This window comes from Ambystoma mexicanum, chromosome 2q, assembly GCF_040938575.1.
Source record: "Ambystoma mexicanum isolate Mex_15411 chromosome 2q, UKY_AmexF1_1, whole genome shotgun sequence".
NCBI lineage: Eukaryota > Metazoa > Chordata > Amphibia > Caudata > Ambystomatidae > Ambystoma > Ambystoma mexicanum.
The window spans coordinates 1,144,631,920-1,144,659,803 of NC_090924.1; the positions used below are offsets into that span (position 1 = coordinate 1,144,631,920).

Genomic DNA, 27,884 nt, shown 5'->3' on the forward strand with positions numbered 1-27,884 from the left:
TAGGTAAGCCTTTGTCTTTCAGATGCCGGAATGCAGCGCGAGGCGTTGGTGACAGCCGATGGACCAGGTAAGTGAAGAGCTGTCACTGAAGACCGTAATGCTAACCTGTTCTTTCTTGTCTTTATAGGTGTTGCTGAAGACTGGATTCAGGATGGTAAGCCTTTTCCTTAGGCCCAGGATCAGATGCAGAAGACACGATGAGCGTTCTGCTGCAGAGGATGCAGAATAACGCAAAGCAAGATTCATCCATCGGGTGTGGTTTAAATAGCCTCCTGTAGTGCTTAGGTGTATCCTTCCACAGCCACGCCTAGGTAAGAAAAGAGTTCCTGCTTTCCAGAAGAGTTCCAGTGTTCTGAATCTAGGGAGTGGCTCCTGCCCCACCCAACAGGAAAAGTAGTTCCAAACAGAAGAGGATCAGAGGCTCAACTGGCAGGCAAGTAAGCAGCATGGTCTGCTGCAGGTAAGTCCACCCAAGCATTATGAGCCCGGCGCTTCCAGCGCTGGGCCTGGGCATATTTATGAGCCTGGTGCCACTGGCGCCAGGACTGGGTCCAAAAGGTCCCAATTGGGACTGGTTGGCACTCGGAACCTGGGTTATGGATCTGCTTCCAAGGGAGTTGGGAAAACCCTGACCTTTTGGAAGCAGAGATCATGACAATATGTTCTGGGCATGCACAGAAATAAGGAGATTCTGGGGAGAGATAGCCCACCTCTTGGCGGAGAGAGAGATGAATTTGGATGTGGAATCTGTGGGCGTGCATGGTAGGGGGTTCCTCAAGCCGCTCAAATTGAAGCACATAAGTAAACTTAAGGATTTGGCTTACATTCTAGTGAAGCGCAGAATAGCTATGAGCTGGAAGGCAAGCAAGAGGCTGAAAGCAGAAGCTTTGTGGCATGATCTTCGGAAATGGGCAGATGCAGAAACGGTGGTGTGGAGCGAAGCAGTAGGTAGAGGCGGGGAGGAAGAAGCAGAGACGCTGACAGCCTGGAAGCACTTGCAAGCCACTCTGTCTGGGTCTGGACAGGCAAGCCTGGAGGACAATGGTTCTTCAAAGGGATCAGAGGGAGTTGCAGCCTCAGAGATGGTGGTGGGAGGCGGTGATGTGGAGTAGGCGCGGGACAGGGGAGCGAGGGGTTGGGGGTGGTGGAAACTAAACAAAACTGTACATGAAAATTGGAATGTATACCTGTTGTGTATTATAAGGTTTTCACATTAGAATTAATAAAAATATTTTAAAAAAATATATACACAATTGAAAACAGAAGTGTCAAGCATTTGGGGACAGGTGCCCATTTAAGATATTGACATTTTATTAAGTGCACGTAGTGGACGCTGATTTATTGAAAAGGACTCCAAAGGCTAAGCAACATTGAAAAGTAGAAGAATGGGGTCTCCTGTGTACATATTACGTAACCAAAATAGCAAACACTGAACCAAAACAAAAGACATGACTGATCAAAAGAGAAGTTTTGAAGGTATTTTAATTTAAACAAAAGAAATCTACAATAATATTATGTGGCCATAGGTTGTTACAGGGAAGAAGAAATAACATGGGTTACTCTCACAAAACAGAAAATACGGCCAGCCAATGAGAGCTCAATCATTCAGCAGTGTGGTACAAAATACAACTTTAATTGAGCAGTTTGAGTCCTTCACTCCTCCTCACCAGAAGAGGGGAAGTGAAGTTGTGGTTGATTACCTGGCAGACACACCATGACATGGGCTGCACCTCAAAGTTCCTTGAAGCTCAACACATTTTGTATTCTATATTGATATACTCGTTGAGTCGAGTAAAGTTAAAATGTAAGGTCATGAAAAAAGGTTGTACAAAAACCAAATTAATTATACTTTTTGTGAAAAGGCGGATTGAGGGAAGCTGGGTGCCTTTGGAGCGATTACTCCAAGTGATTGAAAACTTAACTTTTTTATTTATTTATATATAATGGACAGAAGCCAGAGACATACCATGTACAAAGTGGGCTTATTTCATGCAAACTCTGATGTCTAACAGCCTGAAATCGTAAAATGAAATTAGAACGCACTTGGAAATGGTTGCATTAATTTATTACAAACAAGACCTGAAGCCACAATTTCTCTGAAGCAGCTGCAGTCAGAGTCCAGGAGGTTGCGTGGTTTTTCCCACTACTAGATGAGACCATGGTATCCATCAGTGATATAGCCAAAGGTGGGGTTAGAAGAGAGAGAATTAGGGCACAAGATGCCCGGAGATCTACTGCAGAAACAGTACATGGATCAGGATGGAATTTTAGAGGGAGAAGTTTAACCCAGTAGAAAGGCAATTAATCATATCCTTGAGCTTCTACATGGTGAGGGGCTCCTGGGTGATTCGATGTATCCAGATTACATATGGTTGGGGGTAACATAGCCTACATATAGCACTATTGCCAGCTATTAGTGATCCTGCATCAGTTATATATTTAAGACATAGTCCATGCTGTGACCTGAATGACATCTAGGCATTTGCGTTGGTGAAAAGTGACAGACTAAGGGCACAGGGGCTTAAAGTCCTCTATAGCAGTGCAAGTTACGTTCAGTGGTTCATCCCTGTTGCCCAAGCCTGATCAGGTGGGGGAAGTGACAACTTACAAAACACAAGAGCCTCCTGAAGCACAGTTAATTAAATTGAAAAGGCCAAATGGGGAGATCTGGACTACAAGCACAACAAAATTGGCATGCCACTCAAACCTCATAGGTTTTGCTTTCATTGCTTCCGAAACAGACTTTCCTGGGTTGCCCATGTCGGTCTATGCTTAATTTCTTACCCACTTTTAAAGATGTACTTGCAGAGTAGATGCATACCAAATGAACCCTGCAAAAAGGCATTTAAATTGTTAATGGCATCTTAAAGTTGCTGGTAGATGGCAGATCAATCTTTTAGGCAGGATCAGGGAATGAAATGCATTGGCATAACTCTGAATGAAATGCTCAAATATATATCCATTTAAGGGCACAGGCAAGAACATTGAGCAAAATCAAAAATAAAATGCATGACATATCATGGTTCACAAAGCACAGAATTTTCAAGTGTAAAATCATACAAAAACCTAGATAAATTGTCATTGAGACATGAAGTGAGAATTTGCTCAGGGACACTGTTATATGTGCCTTGCAGTTCCAGAACATGCGGAGCCAGAGTGAAGGGCACATCATTCAAGAGTTCGGACATCATAGGATTGCTTTCTACACTTTGAAATTTGCCATAGTCATCTGTCAACGTCGACGATGCTTCCATGTTTGGCTATAAAGAGAAGAACAGGTGAATTAAAATGCTGTAAAACAGGGTAAACAATTAACAGTTTCTGCACACATTTATTGCACATCCTGTGTTTTTACTTTGTGGAAAATACTAGATGTAAAATGTAGAATTGTCACTTTTAAAAAAAATAACAGCCTTTGAAAAGTTTATAAAGTTACATATATTGAGTCACTGGTAGGTATTAACATTGATATTAACATTATCTAGCAGTATTTAAAAGTTAAAAGGAGTCCGGAACATGGATTGTGTCCAAGATTAATTGCTTTTTAAGATGTCTAAGGCTCAGAGTTAGTCGTACTGTTCAAATAAAATGTTTGCAACGTTTTTTCTACCTATTCCATTATTCCCATTTTTGGCAAAGATTATTTGTTTCAATATTTTTTTTTTTTTACTTTTCATTTGGACCAAGTTTATTGACTTGAGATGCATATCTCATCATGCATTAAGAACCACAAAATTCGAATGCACTGACAAACATCCTAACCCATATTAAAAAAAACACCTGCCTTTTACCAGATCCCTCCACCCCCTTCCACACCATCCATCCCAAAACCAAGAGGTAGAAATGCATGTTGGACTTTAGAGAACCCTTTACAGGAGATGCAGTCCATTATGTTAGTTCATAGTCCCTACAGCACACTCACTAAGAGTTGCAGATCTTAGATCTTTTATTGCACTTGGGCAAAACAAACTATTACAATCAGAAAATGCTAATTCTAATAAAGCCTCCAAATTCTGTGAAATGACTGCAATGCCCCTTTAATGATTTCGAGATCTTTTCCACACTAAAGATTTGCCACATCTTCGTTAACCACATGGTAACTTCCAGAGGTCTTTCTTGTTCCATTTATTCATCACACGATATTTAACAATCGTCACACACCATTTAGCTGCCAGTTAAAGTCCATTGCCTTAAAACACTGTAAAGCTTATGTGAGGTGTGTCATTACCTTACCACACTACGCTTTTATCCTCACCAGCAGGGCCCTTTGATTCTTTGAAATGCTTTCACTGAAGTTTGCAGGAGTACATTCTCATTTTTATTTTGGGATGGCTCGGCTCTTTTCAGAAGATCAGCTGTTTAAAGTTTCTGGTAGAAGCTCTGAAATCCCTCGCTTATTTGTTTCTCTATGAACCTCAGATGCCATCCGTTAGTGTGTATACATGTTTTACTATTTTGAGTTCACAACAACTGTGCCAGCAGGGAACCAGAGGTATTGCTGTGCATGTAACATTGTCTTTTAGCCGATAAGAGAACCCCTGCTCCTCATTTGTGGTAAGCATGTTAAGATGACTCCTGGCTGCAGCTAGCTTTATATATGCTTTCATGGATCATCTTGTTTATGTGGAGATTCCAGTGCTGCCATCTCCTTTCAGAGTTGAAATTCCTTTAAATCACTCAGAGACATGGACTCTGCCACTTTCTAATTTAGTTTAACACTGACAATTGCCTTTATTGGGTCTCAATCTTTTATAGATAAATCACATGTGCCGCTCCTCTCCAAATAGTCCTTCAGCAGCTGAATAACAATAATGTCCCTTTGATAAGCGACATGCCTAAGAATATATTCCTTCAATCGCCACTGTCCCTGTTCCCTCCTACTCCTTCACCATTCGATAGATTTCACTAATGTTGAATGAACAGAGGGCTATGACCCCAGTGGCAATCTATTGTAGGCCAGTGCACAAGCTGAGGAGGTGAGGGAAGGTTGGAGAGCAAAACACCTTTCTTACAAATCAAGTGAATAAAATGTATAACCCCTATCTGGGAAAAACATGGTGTTTCACACATCCACCAACCCCACCTTTTGAAAATGCAATTTCAGTTTGCGAGACACTGTTCCCGAGCATCTACAGAGAGACCTGGCAGACCTATCACTGAGTTGAGGTCTCCTGCGCCAATTATAAAAAGAGGCAATGTTGAGTGTATAATCTCAACTACTATTTATGACCATGAAGTACATCTCTCCTTTATCCCTAATCAATTGTTCAACTGTAAAAGCAAACTTCCTATGGAGCAAGAGCGGGACATTCACTCTATGTTGGTGATACTTGTACGTATCAGAGTTGGACATCTCTATTTCAGAACTGGTCTGCAACTACTGGGAGTGTTTCCTGAAGATATACACGATCTAGCATCTCAACTCCAAACTCTGAAAATACTCTGTTGTATTTCTCCAGAAAAATGAAGTTCTATAAAATTCCAAGACCATACTTTAACCATCCAGTCTGTTAAAAGACAAATTCCTGGAATTGTGCAGATCGTTTTTACCAATCAGCATTATCCCAGGGTACCACATATCCAACACGTGAAACAAGCTTTCCTTTCCCCATCTAAGACCATGGATGCCCTTCTCAAAAAACCCTTGCTTGACTCAGAGGACCAAGCCAACTACAGATCTATTAACAAGCTTCCAGTTCATAGGGAAGCTTAACAGAAAGTACCAGTCTGGCTACACCCAAAATGTAGCACTGAGACTGCAACCATCCAAGTGGTGGACGATGCACTCGAAATCACTGACATTGGGCACTCTGGTTTCCTAATCCTCTTAGACCTCTCAGCTGCCTTCGACACAGTTGATCACCAAATACTACTCTTCCTCCTCAGCGACAGCATGGGCTTCTCTGGAACTGTCCTAAAATGGTTTGCATCCTATTCATCCGATAGGCACCAGGTAGTACAGATGAGCCAATTCAGATTCAAATGACTCTCAGTCATGTGTGGGGTCCCACAAGGTTCTATTCTCTATCCAATCATCTTCAATATATACATGGAAACCTTGGGAACTCTCCAAAATGATCCCAACATAGCCATCCATCAGTACGCTGGTAACACTCGGCTGTACCTGAAGGTTTGTGGATCCAGGACATTGCTTGCCTCCATGAATGCCTGGCTCCTATCTAAACAAGGACGTCAAACGCTTACCTGAAACTGAACCCTACCAAGACCGAATGTGTCCTCATCGGTTCCCCCCACCAAACAACAACTTGTGCAACAATGGTTGAATGACACGTGCCAGGAAAGATTCCCCCTTCAGCTGTGAAACTCGGCCAAATCCCTGGGCTTCATTGTTGACAGCAGCCTGTCCTTCCAAAAGCACATAGCCAAAAAGGCAACAACAGCATGGCTACAGATCCACACACACTGCAAAATCAAACTCTTCATTCCCCCCACAGGAATTCAGTATGTTGGTCCAATCACTCGTTATCTCACATGGAAGGAAAAATGCACTCCTTACAGCTGCATACCTGCCCCCTCGAAGCAGTCCGCTTCATTACAGGTAACCACAAATTCAACCATATCTCTCCAACATTGCACACGCTTCAGTGGCTACCCCTCCCTGCCAGGATCATATTCAAAACTGCATGCATCACTTACAAAGCAGTCTCAAACGGAACACCAACATACTTGGCGGCTAAACTCCACACCTCTGGAGACTCTCGCACCTCATGTAGCAAAACTATGAAAAGGTTGAGTCAATGGCCAGCAAAGGGAAGACTCGCAAGTCATCTTTCTCCTGCCATTCCCTGACATCTGGAAATCAATCCCAGTAGAGGCTTGAAATGCCCATACAATCCTCCAGTTCGACAAAACAAAATAAAACGTGGCTCCTTCAACGATACCTGCCAGAGGACTAAAAATCCCTTTCTCCCTCCTCCAGCAGTACTGCGTTACTGTATAAAACGCCAATCCCAAGTCTGGTGGTAAAATCCTTGTGTAAAGCGCTCTGCTGCTCTTGAGCTAGGTTTGCACTAAAAGCAACAAAATAGTGCACCCTCCTGCCCATCCTGAAATTCCTTGCTTGCCAACCAGAGGTCTGTGATCCCCAAAACTGGCCACTGATGAGGTGTAGCTCACCCTTCTGAACTTTAAACTGACCTCCTTCATAAAATCTTTTAACATCCAGAGGACTACAACCCTTTAGCAAACCCAAAAACAACAGCTTAATTAAACACCCAAATAAGAACATGCAATGCAGCTTCTATCCACTCTATCTCCACTTATTCCTCCTTCCGTTCCTCCTTAAAAACACTCCTTCACCACCCTCCCTGACCTCTCTCCCCTTCCTCCTCTTCTTTCTTCTCCCCACTCCATCTTCCTGTTCCTTTATCTCTTCCTGTGTCCCCCTTTGACTTCCACCCTCCCTTATACTCCCTCTACTCCCTCTTCCTTTTCCTTTTCCCTTTCCTCCTTCCCAAATGCAAATTGTTCCACATGCTGTTTTTCTGGTTTGAATCATGTATATTTTATTGCTTCTATGTTCCATGTTTAATGTTTTTTGGTTGTTATGCTGCAAAGCGCGTTGGTGTAAAGCGCTATATAAACAATAAAATACAAATACAAATAATATATGGCTGAACTAGTTACTCATCACTAGATGTGTAGGCCCTCAATGCAATCTCACATTAGATCAAGGGAGTTCTATCATGTATAGTAGTTTGATCGTTATATCAGCAGTCATCCTAGTTTGGCAAGCTTCACCCCAATAGACTCAACCACTTCAAATTCCAACAAAATCACCCACACATTTGCCATGAAATGGTCTGACAACATGGGTTCTCAAGGGAGTAATCTTATCCAAGAGTAGCCCATATTCCGTTATATCGTTAGCTCTGGAATTAAGCATATCTCAGTGTTGTCATCCAGAACCTCTACCCAGAAGTTCCAGTACTCAAGTGGGTAATGTTAGGAGTTTTTTCAGAAACAACATTGGTGCAGGGTTCTGGGACGACAAGCTTGTTGACTTGCAAGGGCATTTTTACACTTGGTCGAACTAAACTCTCACTTGGTAACAAGGCTGAGCAGTAAGACTTGGGAGTTATAAACCCTACAAACCAAATAAAGAAAACTATTTCTGGCTGCCTTTTGTATTCGCCTGAAGTTATCCAATTCTGGACTCCTTTGACCGGACTGCTCAGCAGTGACTGCAGAGTGTTACCTTTTAAACTGCCTGCAACTGGGATTTAAACCGTCGGCCAGTGCTTCAGTGGCGTGCAAAGCGTGTGGCTGTCACGCCGTCAGGCATCTGGGCGGAAGGGATGGCCTCTACGGTGGATGGGGTACTGGAGCAGCCTGTGAATATTGGACAGGAGACGCATGGTTTGGAAAGCGACCTCGGAGTAAGAATGCACAGAGCTTCGAAACAATCAAATTGTGTACATTCTCTGAGGCCCTCGAGAAGTTGTCCTTCAAAAACCATAAAAGTTCCTGCCACTCAGTAGACGTCATAGATGCGGGGCGACGAACACGACAGACATTTGCAGTGGCAGCTCTGGATGCCACCCAGGCTTTTGATAGCATGGACTGGTGCTATCTGAAACTGATCTTGGAGCGCTTTGGCTGTGGCCCAGAATTCACCAAGATGGTGCTCTCAAATTAGCAACACCCATCAACAAGTATCAGGATCAACGGACAAAGCACAGAGTTTGTGAAGATCAGAAAGGGCACGGGACAGGGCTGTCCACTCACACCTCTGATTTTCGCGATGGCGATGAAACCAAGCGCAATGCAGTTCCGACATGATGTTAGCATCAGAGGAGTGACGATTGGTCAGGAAACCCACAAAATAGCGCTGTACGCGGTTGACATTATGCTCTTCATGGGAAACCCAGAACACTCGATGCCCAGAGCGATGGCCCAACTGGAGGAATTCAGACAGATCTCAGGGTTCTCCATAAACCTCTCCAAATCAAAAGCCATGAACATAACAGCAAGGAGAGAAGTGACTGAGACATTGGAGAGGACATTCCCGATGAGCTGGGTGGGGGGAAAACTGGAATACTTAGGGATCCACCTTACTAGAGAACCACACAAGCTATATCAGGCAAACATAATCCCGCTGTGGAAACAGCTACAGGAAGACATGCTCAGATGGGAATCCCAGGAGCTGTCATGGTTTGCCAGCATCACAGCTGTCAAAATGACAATCCTCCCTCGCCTCCTTTACGTAATAAGTTCACTACCGGTGCCCATACCGCCAGCTAAGATCTGAGAGTTGCAAAACGCGATATTTAAATTTATATGGCACGGTAAGAAACCCACAATCCAGAAACAAATCCTAATGCACCCTCCGCTCCTGGGCGGCCTGGGATTTCCAGAAATGGACAGGTACATCTTAGCAGCACAACTAGCACCAATGTTGAGGTGGGCAAAACCAGAGAACTACAAGGGATGGTGTAGAATCAAACAGTCAGCCTCACTAGCCCCCTTAACAACCCTGTTGAGACTCAGATAAGAAAACCGAGAGAGCAGAGGTGCGCTGATGGAAATTACGAAATGGTCACTGCAGAGCTGGGACAAAGCCCGGAAAAAAAAAAACACATCCCGAGCGGAATGGGCCCATATACACCGCTGATGCACAACCCAGATTTCACACCGGGTCTTCAACGAAAGTATTGGGCGGGACGGTCAGGGGCCGAGACCATGTACCTGAGAGACATGTACAAAGACTGCTCCCCATTACTCTTCACAGACTGTCAGCAGAAATTCAATATAGGAGAAAATGAGTGCTATAGATATGCACAAATAAGGCACTGGATAACCCACCCAACGGTGAAGAGAGCGGGCACGAGAATGCCATCAGGCCCAGAACTGTCTCTGCAGGAAGGTAACACGGCGAAGGGGGTCACCAGATTCTACAGACTGCTCTCCAATGATCAATCGACTGACATTCTCACATACAAAATGAACTGGTAAAGAGACATGCAAGAGCCGCCAACGGAGGAGGAATGGAACCAAATATGGGCACGTGCACACGGCACCTCCAGATGCACCACGATTACGGAATCAGCTTATAAACTATGCCTCCGATGGTATATGTCCCTGAACCGCATTCATAAAATCACAAAGTCATACTCACCAAACTGCTGGAGGAACTGCGGTGAGAAGGGAGACCTATTCCATATGTGGTGGACATGCCCCAAAGCTGTGGCCTACTGGAAGGAAATACTAAGCCACATAAAGGACATTTCTGGGGTTGAACTGCCGAGATCTCCGAAAACAATTCTCCTAGGAGTCCCCATAGAAGGAAAATACGAAATGTCAGGAACGACAGCCACTCTCATTACTCACCTGTTATCAGCAGCAAGAATGACACTCGCACAAAACTGTAAAAACAAAGAGCCCCCGACCTAAGCATGGTGGTGGATCAAAGTCTGGGGAGTAATGGCTATGGACAAGATATGTGCTCTCAGTACCGGAAAATATATAAAGTTCTTAACTATCTGGAACCCATTCCATGAACCGGTGTGGGACAGAGAAGCCCAATTCTTCAAACCCCACCTACTCGGGAACACGCATGTCATCTCAGACCTACCAGAAGTAAAGACACCCGGACTCAAAAGTCAGGAAAAGATCTGAAATCTACTGAACTCTATAGTGTAAAGTAGTGGTTAAAGTTGTGAGGGGGAGGTGTGGGTAAGGGGAGGGGCGAGGGAGGGAGAGAAAGGGAGAGCGCGGGAGGGGCAGGGGGGGTTGAACATTTAAAATCTTTGAAGGCTAAGGGAACTCCTACGAACTGTAATGTGTGAAAACAAGTAAGACACAGAATCTAAATAATAATTGTTGGCAATTGTTATGTTGTATTTACCTGTATGCCTTCGATCCAAAATAAACTTGGTTTAAAAAAAAAAAAGAAGATCCTGCCACTCATTTACAGGAGGTGTCACTAAGTGAAAAAAACACTCAATTGTTCCCTGCAAGATAATTGTGTACCCTTGATGACGTTTGTTCCATTACACAGGGCTTGTCTACCTCGTTCTCATGTTTGGGATCGAAATTTACGACAAATGTAATACATTCATTACTACCAATGATGCCGGATACTTTTAAAAGGTCTGATGAGCCACAAGATCCTTTTCCAAACATTGTTCCTCACAAAGTGTATTACAAAGTCAACCAGGTAGAACTGATAACTGGTGAAAGGGCGGTATCTACAATTTTTGAGAATAATAAAATTGATCACTCTGATGACACTCGTGCTAAGGCACTGACTGAAGCTAGTAATTCCACCAATTGACTTACACATGGAGAAAGTCAGGGGGAGTTGAGGTTTTCTCTTTATACTCCACACCACTACCAGCATTCAATGCTCCTCTTCTTCATTTGGCAGACTCATTAGTAGTAGAACAGGAGGCTGCTCAAGTTGTAGCCAAGATGTTTTCAAGTCATGATAGTACATGGTCTTTGACTCAATACCATGGGTTGGAACGGTTACTTACTATGTTAATTAACAAATGTGAACATTTGGAAAGTAAATTAGAGAATCATACTGCATTATTAAATCATTTATATATTTTTTTATTTATAAAGATAGAGGGGTGCAATGTTGAAGCGGCATTTGTGGGTGATGGCCAGGGTTTTGAACAGGATGCACTCTTTGAAGAGTAGCCAGTAGGCTGTTCTCCTGGCTTCAGAGATGTGTTACCTTTTGGGTATGTTGAGGGAGGCCCGTAGTGTGTTGTTTTGAACGACTTGCAGCTTCTGGAGGTTTTTGGCAGAGGTGCCGACATAGAGGGCATTGCAGTAATCAGGTTTTGAGCCTATGACTGTCCTGGCGATGGTGAGGCAGCTGTCTGTGGAGATATCTCTAATAAATGGTTTATTGGTAGCTCCAATATGAATGTAGCCTGTAATATAGACCTAAATATAAAAGAAACGAGTGACAAACCAATGGTATGTGTAGGCGATGAACCGCCTGTCGCTATTCAGGTTCCCCCTAAGGAGGGGAATTGTACAGCATCCGAGGTTGACATAAATGGTATGGAACTGAATCAGGATTAAGTGATTTTGTATAGCAATGACAACTGACGATTCCAATCTTGTGAGGGGTAAGAAAAAAAAAGAAGAGGCCTCCAAGAAAGGAAATTAGTGCAACATGCAGCTGCTTTCTATAAATCCAAAAAGTGTAGGCGAAACAAAAATAACATAATTGCATCTAATGCTGACATGACACAGATATGCTTATTGAAAATGATGATGGTAAATGTGATTTGACGTGTGCACTGTCAAAGGGAAAGGGGTCTAATGCTAACATAACGGGAAATGGTTTGTTTTAAAAGTAAGGGCAAACATCCCTTGGAACAGGGATGAGAAAGAGAAATGTTCTGCATTATCAGTGACAAATGTAATGACGGTGACACTGTCCCCTAAAAAGAGGAAGACTGCGGTAAGGAATTTCATACATATTTAACTAAAATTAATTATCCCATTTCACGGCCTGCTGCTACATCTGTGCAGGTAATTACTCTATTGAGTGCGAGGAGGAGGAGGTAATTCTTGAGGTGCTGCAACATTTCAGCCTGATGAACCTCAGGATTTAAGAAATGAGAGCATCCAGGCCAGTCACACGTTTATGGTTGCAGAATAAGAGGGTATACGGTGGAACAAAGCTCTGTGAAACAACCTACCTACCAGGCGCTTCAAACAGAATATTTGTTTACTCAAACTAGGCACCCTCCTTTACAATCGGACCACATTATTGAAGATCGTTCACAGTGTCATATCTCTTTGTGTAATTAAGTCTGATGACATTGTATTGGTAGACCAATTGGAAGACGCTAAAAGAATGGATATCCACCGTCCTCTTAGACCCACAAGAGTTTATCATGTGCTATGAAATGGACATGTTTAAACGTTATTTATGCAGCATAATCAATATGCCTCAGACAAAACATGACACGATAAAGCCCAAATTCAGGTGCAATGCACACGTCTTGGAAACGGGAGCTTGAGGATGGAAAAAGTATCTATACTGCAACTTACCACTAATAGGAATGGAAATAGTATAATGCAGGGTCTGTCTCCAAAGGAATATGAAATTGTTCAGACGGCTGAATATTGGGTTTGACTCCTAAAAGTTCTTCAACCTCACCCAATTAAACAACCCTAATGAATGCTCAGTGTTGTGTTCTTTGAACACTTGTGGGTCTTCCCAGTACACTATGGAGCAGGGCCTTATGGAAAATAAACATTCTGAATAGTAGCCCTACAGGAAACATGGTTGGTTGACCCCTGCAATATTGATGGGAGGAAAACAATGTATGCTCCAGCAATTCAGGTGCCAAAGGGTAGTCCCAAAAGTGGTCTCCTCATATCTGTGCAAAATGTGCTTGAAATTGCTGATTGGACGCTAAATGTAAATAGGTTTAAGGGAGCCCATGAGGCACTTCTGACCTCCAATGTATATGATCCTCCTTTGGGGGCGATTCATAAAGAGAATTTAGCAACAGCGGAAAAACGTTTAAACAACTCAACTCCTGACATTCCAATTATAGTATGTGGGGATTTTAACGCTAAAATTCCTTCCTCTACTTTTGCATTTCAGGAAGACCACTTTTCCTCTCCTAGTAGTTGCACTGACTCCAAAACCCAGTGTGTGGCATGGGCTCATTTATTGTATCAACATGGCTTCAGTTTGTTAAATGGGAACTGCCCTGGTGACAGATAGTATGGTTACACAAGAGTGAGAGGCACCCCTGCTTCCAGAATTACCACCACATATGTGAACCACAATGCATGTTCATTGGTAATAGATATCGCTATTCTCTGCATGGAGGACAGTGACCACTTCCTTTTATGTGCAGCGTTCAACTTGAAGACTAAATCTCTGGGAGGGGATAGTTGCGAGGCAACGGTTAATGGAGGACTGTAAAGACTGGAGGGGGGTATCTGTACTCCTGCCCTCTATATAGCAGAGTAGAAGTACAGAGCACCCCAGCCAAATTCTCTATAAGGTAGCTATGGACGAGCAATCAAGGCTTAATCTGTCAGGAGGTGATGCAGGCTGGTTCTTAAGTACAGTGGAGTCCCCAAGAACCCACAAAGGAATGTCCACACACTATGTTAATGAAAACACAGTTCTTTATATAAATCAGTTTTCAATTATATACACAGTAACACACTTTGTGCTCAGGTTAATCTAAAATGGTAAATATATACAGTCTCTATGTGGTACCACAATTACTTCTTTGATTCCATTAAAATGCATCAACTGTACTCAGTTCAAATGACATACAAATCAGTTAATACCGTGAACCAACAATAGACATAGGAGGAAAGCAAGTTGGTTAAACAATTGGCAGAATACTGGCCCTGTTACCTAGACACTGTTCTGTGTGAGGATCCCCCCCCACCTGGGCAACTTGTAAATAAAGATATAATACAAGCCCAGTCCAGATATTGTTTCAGAGTCTTATCTCCTTCTATAATTGTTCTACTAACCCAATGCACCGGGTATAGCAGATTTCTTTGATGGGTCGTCAACAAATCCTCCTCGAGTGACCCCCTTTGAGGCACGAATCACGGATCGTCGATAGTCCTCAAAGAAGAGGAACCTAGGCGTCCAGAGTCGTCGATGAAAAGGTTCGATGGCTTCAAGGCAGCAGCTTCGGTCCTGGCGGTGCACGTCGACGATCGGTCGTGGATGTCTGGTGAAGACGAGGCGTGCAGTGCACCTCGACAACGATAGTTCATTGCTGCAAAGGGTCACTGAAGAACTTTGGCCCAGCAAGGGTGTCAGGTCATCTGCGTCTTTGTGGTCTTCAGGTGTCAGGAAACCCACTGGCAGATTCTCCTCTGCGCATCAGTGGCCTCGACTTTCTCCGTCGGGACAAAGTGGTCGGCGTTGCGGGCGAGAGTGTCCTTGTTTTTAAATGTTCTTAGGCAAAGGAGCGTTGCGGCTCTGGACGTCGGCAGCACAGTGTCAAACTGTCTCTGCTTCTGGGCAACACGGCTTTGACGGGCTTCCACTGGTTAAGGCGGTCCTACGAACCCTAGTCGATGACGGTGGACGAACTGTCTGGGTGCTTTACTTCAGATTCCTCGAAGGTCCCCGTCTCCGGTCGACAAACTTTCAAATGCTGGTTTCCAGGGCGCTTCGGCAAAGGTTTAGCGTTCTGCACAATGTTCACTCGTAGCTCGGGGAGAGGTCTCCTAGCCAGGACTTCTCTTGTATCAGTCCTCTATACATTCGACAGCTTTCGGATCGGGTCAAAGCAAATGCAGCAGCAAGTCGTCTTCTTCCAGCTGGGCTTCAAGGATAAGCATCAACTATCAACTTCAGCTTCTGAACAATTTCCATCAGTGAGAGGTCCCCAGATATACTGTTTGGTCTGTCATTCACTCTGCTGGATCACACTCAGGCAACCAATCATCCAGAAGAGCATTCATGCAGACAGGCAGCCAATCAGGCTCACAGTGCATTCAGGCCATTCTCCTCCCTCCAGACACTCACAACAAGGAATGTGTATTGGGACAAGTACCCAACCATTCAACACTCCACACTGCATTCATACCAGTTTCAGGCAGGGCTGTCTCATTCATTGCGTTACATAACAGAAACCAGACACCCATAACAAGAAGTGCATATTGGTCACACACTCCATTCAATAAGCAGATGAGCAAAAACACCAGGGCACACCAATATTTTAGAAAAGAATTTAACAAAATGTGTTTGAAGTAACCTTTTAAGATTTAAAGAAATGCTTGAGCTGTGGGGTAGAAAAAGCTCAACATTGGCAACTAGGTTGGATAAATGGAAGGACAAAATGTGGTTGTTCCTAAAGATTTAGGAACTCCCGTCCCCTGCACAATGTATAGTATCTGTGGAGCAGATCAGTAATTTGGTGTTTTTTGTATAACCAATTTCATAACATGTAATACAATCTGTAGTTCAGTTGATGGGGCAGTGAAAGTAAATACCCAGCTCACAAGGTTTATATAAAAAACAATCAAAGTATTTATTGTACAATGTGTTTAGGCCCGACGCGTTTCGAGTATACACTCTTCTTCAGGGGCAAAATCATATTTCACAAATTTCTAGAAAAAGATAGAGAAAGGTACATCTTAGTATATCTGCATATATAATTCCATTAATTATGTATGAGCATTACATATTAAGTACAACCATTCGTCATTTTATAGACATACAATGATCCATGTCAAATGCAAGAAATAACTCAATTTATGTCAAGTATGCCCACCAAATGTGGTAATACTAGTGGAAAAACTTGTAAGATGGTGGTCAAATAACCTTCTAACCAATCGTCTCTGAAGTAGGAAAAAAACCTAATCAATTTTTGAGTTCCTAAGAGAACAGAAGTAGGCTGTTGGATTGGCCTAGAAAAAGTTAATGAATGTCACTTACCAACTATGGTGAAAACATAGTTGCAGTAGGGTGGTTCAAAAGGAGGGTGCATTGGAGAAATCACTTGTCTCCACGCTAAATAAATTAATAAAAAATAATAAAAGCATGTAAATAAGACAAACCAAGTGAGTCAGTGTTGCAGTAAAAGAAGGAAAAAAACGAGTCTACACTTACATCTGGTTCTAAAAGAGTCCCCGAGAACGGTTGGCTGGAGAGGAGAAGAGTTCTCTCAATAGGTATTGCGGACGATTCTTGTCCGATTATCTGCAGAAGGTAAGTAGAAATTAGATATAAAGACCAGAGAAGGAAGAAAACGGGCCGGCAAGTGTGCCGACAGCATCCATACAACTTACTTGATCAGGTACAGGATCTCCGGCGAAGGAACCATGGTGGACCACATCCCGCGTATGGAGGATGTGGCTCACTCAAGGTGTACCTTCTTAAATACCTTAATTTAGTGTGACGTGTGATGGGGCATGCGCCGCGGAAGAAATCCACCCACGCATGCGTGCCAAACAAGGCCGAGATGATAGGTACACATCATGGATCTGATGACACGGCAACGTCAGCGTCAGAAGAACATGTAAACAGTTTAATCGCGCATGCGCGGAACTGATTGCAGGCTAATTAAACGCAAGGAAATGTGAAAGCATGTAAAATAGAGTCAAGGAAATGAATTAATAGAGAAGTATTCGCAAAAAAATGTGAAACACTAAAGAGATGTCACCACGTGTAAACTTAGAATCAAGAATATAACGAGGATCGAGCCTTACACTATAGTCATATTAAAGTGCGAAGGATCTATCCGTCCTCTATGCGTCTGTTAGTCAAAAATAGAGGTCTATCTCAAAGGAACTCAAGGGGATGCACAATCTTATTGCACAACTTAAAAACAATTGTACAACTTTTACAAAGCATATTATAGACATAGGGAGTACATCTTCTATTGGCTCGATCTTAATATATTTTTCAACAATTTTTCAAAAAAAGAATTTCAAACATTTTTCAAAAATACATCCAACCATATGAGGTATACATTTAACACAGCCTTTTCAAAGCCTTATTACAGACATAGGGAATACAATTTTTTTCAAGCAAATGAAGTAGCTGAAAGACTGCTAGATCTGTGTGGGCTCAGACCAATTTTGACAAATGCTAGTTCAAAAAAGTGTTCTAAATACCAGAGCACATGTAAATACAGAGAGCCAACTGTAGTCATGTAGAGCTAACTTCTGACATGTAATGGACAAAGGAGGAAATAATTTCAGACTATGGAGTCATGTGATTAGATGGAGGGTATATGCTTCATAAGTAAGGGCCCAGATAGTAATCCTCATTCATACCGAGGGGGGTGAGTGAGTCAAGGCAATGTATCCAAAAAAGTTCTCTCTGGGATAGTAGTTTTTGTAGGTCACCTCCTCTAGGGAGTGGGTGTACTACCTCCAGTATCACCATTCTCATTGTATGTCTATAAAATGACAAATGTTTGTACTTAATATGTAATGCTTATAATTAATAGAATTATCTATGCAGATATACTAAGATGTACCTTTCTCTATCTTTTTCTAGAAATTTGTGAAATATGATCTTGCCCCTGAAGAAGAGTGTATACTCGAAACGCGTTGGGCCTAAACACATTGTACAATAAATACTTTGATTGTTTTTAATATAAACCTTGTGAGCTGGGTATTTACTTTCACTGCCCCATCAACTGAACTACAGATTGTATTATATGTTATGAAATTGGTTATACAAAAATCACCAAATTACTGATCTGCCCCACAGATACTACACAGTGTGCAGGGGGCGGGAGTTCCTAAATCTTTAGGAACAACCACATTTTGTCCACACATTCCATTCACCCAGGTCCCATCCCAAGGGTGTACCCACAACATACAGTAACTGTGAAGGCTCTAGCCAGTCTGGCCTGGACTTCCCCACAATACCATGTATGGAACTTCCACCCAACAGCCAGTCAGGGGGAAGGGACAGAGTCAGGGCTTCCCAGGACTTTGCGAAAAACAAGGTAACAGGCAATAGAAAGCAAGAGGCCACAGGGGCCATCTTGTCTCCTATCAGGAATCAACTGATTCCAATGGCAGGGCCTGGGTATCATAAAATGGAGGATACTCAGAGCACCTGTCAAATTCAGCATGGAGCTGCCACCAGTCCATACCCTGCTCTGTGGGCCACACACAGGTGCCCAAAAACATACACTAGGTGTACAGGGTTGTACACCCCCCACCCATTGGGGGACATAAGGTTATCCCAAGGTTCTGTACACCAAACCAAAAAGAGGAAGAGCTGCACTGCCAGGATTCCCACATGGACTCCTGGGCAGAAAACCATACAGAACACACATGAAAAATGACTAACAACTATTTATTTTATTTTTTCTTTTGCATTTAATTGTTTTACAATTTTTACAAAATCTTTCTTTTGGCTGGTGTTTTACAGAAGTTTCCATTGTGAATCCATGATTTGGTGAAATTAAAATTCTCCCCTTTCTGTGCTTTTTTCTTTATAATCGTTGTTTTTCGTTTTTCTTTGTTTACTCTCGGCTTAGTTTTTCTTCCAGTTTTAGACCTTCAAAGAATTTGGCTGTTGCTACTGTCAATGTTGTGGATTCTCCACCTCATTAGCATGTTCCACCAATCTTCGTCACTGGTGGTAAGATGTTTCATTTTGTGTGATCGTAAGTAGGTAGTTCTGAGACTGTTTGTACCCGGACAGTGAAGGAGTAGGTGTCGCACTGTTTCGATTTCTAGGGTGTCACAGTACCGACAGTTTTTATCTTGAACCTGTTTTCTGAGGTATACAATTTTCTTTCGTTTTCAGAATGTTCAGACATGCTCTCAGGAAGATTATACACAGAGGTTTGTCCGGGAATTGTTTTAAGTAATTCCTTGTCTCGTCTATCCTTTGTATGTTGATTGTATGATGACTGATGTGTGCTTCTCTGCTTTTTCCAAGGTCTCTATTCAATCATGGATTTTTAATTTTTTCTTGATTTTCTCTGGGGTGCGTTCTATCGCCCATTCCGAACATCCGATTTTTTCTGACTGATCTAGTAGATTTTTGTACCATTTTGTCATCATGTTGTTTTTTTGGTTCGTCATTTCTTGGTAGATGATGTCCACAATAGTAGGCCGTGGAGTTCTTAGAATTTTCCCAGGAACAAGAGACCGTTTCTGACTACTACTGATTCCAGTGATTGAAGACATAGTTCTCTTCGGATTACTGCTGTTGGGGTTGAATTGGGTAGTCGTAAGACTTTGCGCCAAAAAGCGCCTTCCAATTTTGTCCACAGTGTAGGAGGAAGATGTGGCATTGCTTCAGCATCGTAAGTTAGTGCTGGAGTGAGTTTGGCTTTGAAGAATTTTAGTACTGGGAGGATGGTGAATTTTCCAAATTTCCTTTCCAGGAGTGTTGCTTGTGCAGCCATTGTTTTCATCTTTAGGATAAGGTGTTCTTGCATCAATAGTTCTATTTGGCTGCGAGATATTTTCACTCCTAAGTATGTGAACGTTTTCACTGTCTCCAGCTTCTCTGAGTTAGCAAACCATTGTGATCTTTTAGTTGGCCTAGTTGATTTTTCCAAGATCATAATTTTAGTTTTTGCAGTGTTCAGATCTAAATCGTTCTTCAAGTAGCTTACAAGACTGTCTAGTTGACGCTGCAGTCCGATTGGTGTTTGATCCAGCAGAAGGATATCATCCGCATAGAGCAGTCTTGTCACTTTCGACTCTCCTTCTTTTTGGAGGAAAGGAGCGCGTGTCAATTTCTGCATCCACTATGTCAGCCATGTACGCCTTATAGAGGGCCAGAGCCAGAGGGCATTCTTGTTTGACTCCTCTTGCTGTTTGCATACTTTCTGATAGTAGCCCAGCTTCGTTCAAGCGAACTCTGATTGAGGTGTTACTATACAGCGCTTTGATAGGGTTGAGGAGTGAAGTTGGACACCTTTGTTTTTCCAGTTTGCTCCATAGTTTTCTCCTGTTTACACGGTCGAAGGCTTGTACCAGGTCAATCGAAGCTATGAAAATTGTTGGGTAGCCCTCGAAGACTCTGGCCTTCAGAATACTGATCATCATAATGTTGACCGCAGTGCCTAGATTTTTTTCAAAGCCTGTTTGCAGTGGATCTGCTGTCTTTGCCACTTTCTGCCAGTCTTGGAGTTTCTCTAGCACCAGGGATCCGAAGAGTTTGCCCAGTACGTCCAATAAGGCGATAGGTCTGTAGTTTCCTGGGTCATCCTTCAGCCCTTTTTTGTAGATTGGAATGATGCTAGCTGTTTGCCATTTAGCCGGGATAGATCGTGTTGTCCTACATCTTTTAAAGATTTCAGCTATTAACTGGGCCCAAGTTTCCACCTCCTGTTTGAGGTGTAAGTTTGTGATCCCATCCGGACCTGGTGCACGGGAGTTATTCAATTTACTGATTTTCTTTCGAATCTCTTCCTCCGTACATGCCATCAATTTACTTTTTGCGTGTTTTAGTAGTGTTTTTTCCGATGGCTCTGGTTCTTCAAATAAGTTTGTGAAGTGTATTAGCTATCTGTCTTCAGGGACATTGTTAGTACTTGTTTTTACTGGACCTGATAGTAGGGTCCAAAAGTCGTTCGAGTTCCTTTTGCAGACTGCTCTAAGCATGGTCTCTGCGTCTTCTTGGTACAATTTTCTTCGGATTGTCTGAAGCCACGATTTGTACTTTCTTTTTTGTTTGTTTGCAGAGTCTAAGTTTGACTGTGTGGGGTATTTTTTGGCTTTCCTTAATGATTTTCGTAACTCAGATTTCTTTGAGTGAATTTCCTCGTATTTGTGACGATGGTTTTTTCTGTTTTCCTTACATGCCTGGGATGTAGGTAAGGGGTGAGCAGCGGGCAGTAGTCCAAATTTTTCAATGTGTTGTTGTTGTTACCTCCTATCTCTTTTTGTTTGTAGGCCTCTGTGATCGAGGCAATGCCATCTTTTATGATTTTTAGTCGGTTTCCTTGGGCATTTATAGCCATCTTGGTTGACATGTTAAGTTGCGGGCGTTTGTTGGCATGCCATGTCGCTTTGAGTAAGTTGTGGTCACTCCGGGTGGATACTACTATCTCAAAGCTTTTGCTTAGTTGATATAAATCCCTGGATACGAAGATGTAATCGATGGTGCTTGCATTTCCTTCCCCCTTCCAGGTTGGAATCCTAGGTCTGGTTGTTTCTAGGGAATTTAGATTATACAAATCGCGGGATTCCATCAGCTCCGCCCATGCGAGGCCTCTTGCTGTTGATTTTGAGCAGGGGTTTGTTTTATTTCCTAGAGTTTTTACATCGTCTACCATTGGGCAAGTCGAGTTCAAATCTCCACATATTAAAATGTGGTCCACGTCTAATGTTGTTGTAGCCAAAGTTAATATTTTTTCTATCTCGTTTACGAAAGCGGAAGTATGGATTATGGCCGGGTTCCAATAGATGTTCAGCAACAGGATAAGATCTTTGTTCTTTTTTCTTGTTGCGTTTTCTTCTTTTGCCCATTCTAGGACAATCGCTTGGATTAGTGTGTCTGATACCAGGTTGTGGGCTATTCGAAGAAATCCGCCCGTACGGATGGCCGTTAAAAGGCCCAATGTTGGGTGACCTTTTTCGCCTTTCTGGGCAGGAGACAGTTGGATCTCGTAATCGTCCATGCTGGGTGGCAACTGCAGCCAAGTTTCTTGTAGGCTTAGTAGGTTGAATCCGCCTAGGTTTATCTCACCGGGTTCTGTCAGATGAATGTGGCCTCTAGTATTCCATGATCCGATAGTGATTGTTTGCTCTTTGTTGCATAGAGCATTTGCCATATTTGTTTGATCCCTTTCTTCACCTGAAGGGAAATCCTTTGACTGCTATTTTCCAGTATAGCGTGTTAGTGCCTGAGGGAGCCATGCCCATCTTTTTGAGCTTTTTTCCCGCTAGATCTAATCGGTTCTGGGTTGAGGTTGTTTCTCTCACAGTGTTTTTCTTTTCCTGTACCCTCCTGCGGCCTGATAGGGCCATTTATTTTTCTGGTTTTGATTTTTTCTGTGTCCTCATCGTCGACGTTCCAGTGTCTTTCAATGTGATCTTCTCTTGATTTTTCTTTTCTTATTTCTTTTATAATTTCTGTCGAGCTTGGACCCTTAAGTTTACTGGTTGTTTCTCTGTCTGCTTTTCTCGTATGTTCATAATTCATTGTGCTTGAAGGGTATTTTCTTTTTTCTTTCAGGTCATGTTTCTGTTCGGAGTATTCTTTATACAGTCCTTGGTTTCACTTATTTTGTCTTCATAACTGTGCCTTTGTTTTGTTTCGTTTGTTTTTTGGCTCTTTTGTCCTCTCTCTTCTAGTGTTGTTTCTCGCAGGAGATAACCCCGGTTCGAAAATTCTTTTGTCATCTGAAGCATGAGTTTTTTTTACAGATTGGGACATAATATGTAGAAAGATGCTGTCTGTCCGTCCTTTATGCGCAAATTCTACTATGTTTAGGTCTATGCTTTTGATTTGATCTCCATTTGTGAGTTTGTCCAGGAGCTTCAACATGGCTCTTCTATTCAGGATGATTTTTTCTTCTGAGCTGGATCTTTTTTCTAGTATTAGTGTTCGGGTCAAGTTACTTTTGTGAGTAAATATCGCCGAATTTCTAGTTCGGTTTTGCTGTGAGGGCTGGTCCGAGGGTCTTTGATTAGACCTATTTCTCTTATCTGAAGATTTGTCTCTTCTTCTACTGTTGTATGTCTCGATAACCGAACTTCTTCGTGTTCTTATCTCGCTTGCCTTGCCCTTTTTGTCCTATGGGGGTCAAGTAAGTTTGTTGATATTGTCTATCAATCCTTTTTGTTTTTTCTTCTTGTCTCTCATTTTCGAACATTCTTTTGCTGTACTTTGGATGGGCTTCCTCATTGGCTCCTTGTCTGTAATCATATTTGTTTAGCTTTGTTTTTGATAGACGGAACAGCGTTTTTCTTTCTGGGGTGATCCGATCCTTTTTGTGTTCTGCATTTCTCGTTTGTCTTTTATATTGATTTTCCCTTCTGTTTCGTGTTGGCGGTTCGTTTTCCGCAAATGATACCTTTCTTTTTTTTGCCATAGATCGAGGTATTTCAGACTCAGAATTTTCGATTGAGTAAGTGCTGATGTTAGATATATCAATCATACTCTCATCTAGCTCCTGATTGAGTTCTCCTTTTGGATTTTTCTGAATGTTACCGTTTTCTTTCTTAGTTTTTTGTCTGTGATGGTTATCCATTTTGTCATTAGTTCATTTGTTTTGGTTGTTTTTTCCACTTTCTTCTGGGCCTGTTGTACGTTGGAATTTTCCAGTTCTTGTGGAATTTTGGAGTGATCGGCTTTTCCTTTCACTTTTTGTCAATGTCTCAGTTTCATTCAGCTTGTCTCTTGGGTTCATATGTTTTTTTATGCTGGTTGATTCTCGTGTGTCTCCCTAGGGTTTGTCTTTGTTGCACTTTTGTGCTGGTCTCTCGATATGCTTTTCTAGTGCTTCTGGTGGCTCTTTTCCATTGCTGGTCTCACTTGTTTTCGTCAGGATAGTTTGAGTGCTGTTATTCATTGATTTTTTCTTAAATTGAAACACGTCGTTCTTTCCTTGATCTATTTTGTCCGTTTGTGTTCCTTGGTTTCTTGTACTAGCCTTCCACGATTCGAGGGCCAAAATGTATCCTTCCAAGTGGGTCAGCTTCGAGTTTACAGATGCTAATATTGAAGTGTGGTCCTTCAATGTGTCGTTAACGGTCTCATATAATTTTCCAAATGGTGCCAGACCAACTGTCACTGCTGTCATCACTAGTTGTAAATCCGGCTTTTTTTCAGGTGAGTTTTTTTCTTTTGTTTTTGTGGTTTCTTGTCCCGGTTTAGTTTTGTTTGGGGTCGAATAGAGTGGTCGCAGAGCATCCACCAAGGAATCTTCTTTTCTTTGCTGACAAATAGGTTTCAGATCTGGATTCGATTCTCTACGCCTAATCATGTTTTTGTAGTTTAGTATAGCCTCTGCCAGCTGTATTTCTTCTTGGCTTCTTACACGGATGGTATTCGGTTTCTGTATGTTCTCATGGCTCTTTTTTGCCTCAATTGTTATTGTTTCTTGGTTTGGTTTTCTAGTTTCTTCAGTTGCGTTTTTTTTGTCGAGCGTAATTTTTTCTTTTGAAAGCTCTTCTGTCAGTGTGACTACCTCCTTGTTGTTCGTGCATTGGGTTTTTGGATTTTGTCTCGGTTTCTGATTGTTCTCATTTTCTTTAAATGACACTTTGGTTTCCAAAATACTTTCTTGTTCCTTATTTTGAATCGATTTCTTTGAACTTGTGCAAGTTTCAATGTCCAGTTTTGATTTTTCCGGTTTATCTTGAAGGGTCTAATTTTGGCCCAAGTGCCATCGTAATTGGGGTGTCGAAGTTCCTATTTCAAGGGAGTGCGTTGCTGGTATTTGTTTGAATGGAATTCTTTGAGGGGATGGAGGGATTCCCCTCTAATATTTCCATATCAGAAAGTTCAAATCGATTCGTAATGGGAGTTTTCCCTAACTTCTCAAAGAATCTTCCAATCGGGTTGTTGGTCTGGGGCATTATTTTACCTTGTTTTTTTTGGTGTAGTTTCAGCGTGGATTTGGAGATTGGAGTTGATGAAAAAGTAACATCAGGAGTCCTGACTTCTGTTTTTTTTTTAGTTTCGATTATTTTCAAGTTCTTTGCTTTTTGGTTCCGGAGTATTTTCTTTTCCCGTGTTGTCGTTCTGATCGACACGTGAGAGATTCAAATCCTTTTGGGACGAGATCTTGTTACTTGGGTCTTTGACTGGGTACGTTTGTAGTTGGGCCCAGTTGTGTTCTCTCAAGATGTTGGTGTCGTCTGTTTCTTGTCCATCTTGATCTGTCAAGTATGATATGGTTCCGTTCATTGAATAGTTTTCTCTCCAATCAGTTATATTCAATTCAGGGCTTGATAGATCTGCCCTGGCTGTCACTGGGTGTGTCTCTGTTTGGATCAGCCTTTTAAGAATGGGTGGACATGTGTTGTTCTCTTTTTGGTTTTTGGAAGAGGTATGGTCTGATGAGTTTTTTAAACTTTTTTCTGTGAGGAAGGTTTGTTGTAGTGAGTTAGCTGTATTCAAGGTATTGAGTTTTTTTTGTTTCAGGTCATCTGTGATCCGGCTGTGTTTTTCGCCGGTCTGTCTCATGATTCTTTATGGTGACAGATACAGAGTTCGTTATCTGTGGAACTCTGGCGGGCCCGACCGGTATTTCCTCTTTCTCCTCCTCAGTCTTGTCTCGTCGTGCCTCTTCTTGGTCCACAGATGACCGCGAGCCCGGGATCTGTGCGGTCTTCTCCTCTTGCATTAAACCTCTCTCACCACCCGTCGCCCCCCATGATTCTGGATTTGTGCACCCTTTTCCTGCCCCTCCACCGGCAGCTGCCGGCAAGGTGGCGCTGCAGCCAGATGTGCTCCCGTCTAGCTACCCAGAAGGAGCGGCAGCACCAGGCGTATCCGATGAGCATGCAACATCACAGGTAGGTAGATTGTATCTGTGTGGGGATCGAAGAGGGGGATTGGGGGTGACAATGTTGCTATGGGGTGTGTGGTTGTCATTTCGTAGTATACGTCCCGGTTCATCGATGATGTTAGATAGGGGGGCTCCTGGGAGCGGGCAGCTGCCCTTGACGCTCTGGGTAGCCGTCACTAACTTCTTCATGTTAGTGTGTGAAGTTTTTTTTTTTTTTGGTTGATGACTTTAATTTAAGGATGGGTGGATACAGGGACGATATGCCAGACCACTCTCCTCGTTTGGTTTTATGCAGCTGAACACTGAACAATTTTTAAGTTATAGTCTCCCAGCACTTACCGGCGAACCGCCGGGACCAGCCGGAAACAGCAGAAACAGTCGCGCCCTTTACTCCTGAGCGGGCTTCACGCCGCAAGGGTCGCGCTGTTCTGCCTTTATGGAAAAGGACTTCCTGGAGGTGTGGCCAAAGTAGTCACGTGACGGATGTCACGTGGGGATTCGAAATAATGAGCCGCTCGCTTCGAACTGCTGCCAGCTCCTGCTGACAGTCTCACGCGAGTCGGAGCGGCTTCTTCCTGATAAGGTGGTAAGTTCAGGGGATAATGGAAACGAAGTGCAGCAGTAAACAGGGTCCCAGCCGAACAGCAGAAACAGTCGCGCCCTTTACTCCTGAGCGGGCTTCAATGACGAACAATGACAGGGAGGCCCTATCCCTTCAATGCATTTCCAGCATCACAAGGGCATGTTGGAATACCCCTAAATTGAGAAAAGCTAATCAAATAGCAATTGTTGCTTTAGACAGATTGTAAAATCTGCTGGGGATCACACCAATGAGCAAGGGTTGGCTAGAATAGAGATGTTTAGCAAGATTCTGACAGACTTAATTGCACATATGTATATTGAAAAGGACCGATGGAGCAGGGCAAATTTGACCACTGCAAAACTTGGGAAGCGTTTCAAATATGATTATGTAATACAACAGGCTAGAAAACAGCTGAGGCTTGATATCAAACTATTGGTTAAGAAATCAATATGGTCAGAATTAGGTGAACAGGTCACAGTGCTAAATATAAGTAGGTGTAAGTATCTTTACTTAAAAGGTGAGGCAAAATAATTAGAACTTACACATTATGCTGTAAAACATGATTCCAGGTCCTTCTGGGGTCTGATAAATGCAGGCGTTCGAGGATCCAGCTTGTCAATGGTGCCTCAAATGCAGATTGGGTGTGCGTTATTGCTAATACCCTTGGTTTGAGAATAAATTATACTGGCGCCGAAATCCAGAAGGGGGCGAAGTGGACATATCCATGTTCCATTGCTGAACTTGTGACCATAATCTAAAGAAAAAACTCATCTAGGCTAGTTTGTCAGGATAGTACCTGCACTGCTTTATTTAAGATGTGCCCAATTTAATGTGCAGAGGCCTTGCATGCACTGTTCAAAGCAATTAGTCAGATTGGTCTCCTAGCGTGTTCCTGGTCCGATAGCAATATCGTTCCAGTATATAAGAAAGGGAGCAGAATGGAACCACCGAACTATAGACTTTTGCCAAAGCTAGATATTCCTTCGAAGATCTTCGCCACAATACTATTAAAGGAATTAACAGAATGGATTGAGGTGCATAATATAATACCATACAATTAAACAAGTTTCCATAGCCTCATCTCCCTTCCCCGCTCCCTCACTCTCACCTCTGGTTCCATTCTCGTCCCTCCCACCTCCCAATCCGCCCACCTCCCCTGATCGGACTTCCCATAGTGTTTCGCTTGGTGCCCCGTTCGTGCTGTACACCATGCTCGCCATTTGCAGGTGGCTGAGCAGGTGAGTGAAGGGCTTGTCTCTATCCAATTGGCCTTTTCTGGGCCTGTGGGCACCCCTCCCTCACCCGCTTCCTCGCTCTCACCTCCAGTTCTATTCCCCTCCCTCCCGTACTCCTAACCTGCCCACCTC

General features: G+C 42.8%; 1 protein-coding gene across 4 annotated transcripts in view; it reads right to left on the reverse strand.

The window, feature by feature from the left end:
• Positions 1-1,464: 1,464 nt before the first annotated feature.
• Positions 1,465-27,884, reverse strand: part of UMAD1 (UBAP1-MVB12-associated (UMA) domain containing 1) — a 337,949-nt gene continuing 311,529 nt past the window's right edge. For all 4 annotated transcript variants that reach the window (XM_069648523.1, XM_069648521.1, XM_069648522.1 and 1 more), the window contains exon 4: positions 1,465-3,260. In XM_069648523.1, the coding sequence (XP_069504624.1) occupies positions 3,018-3,260 (243 nt within the window). In that variant the 3' untranslated portion in view covers positions 1,465-3,017. The remainder of the gene's footprint in view (positions 3,261-27,884) is intronic.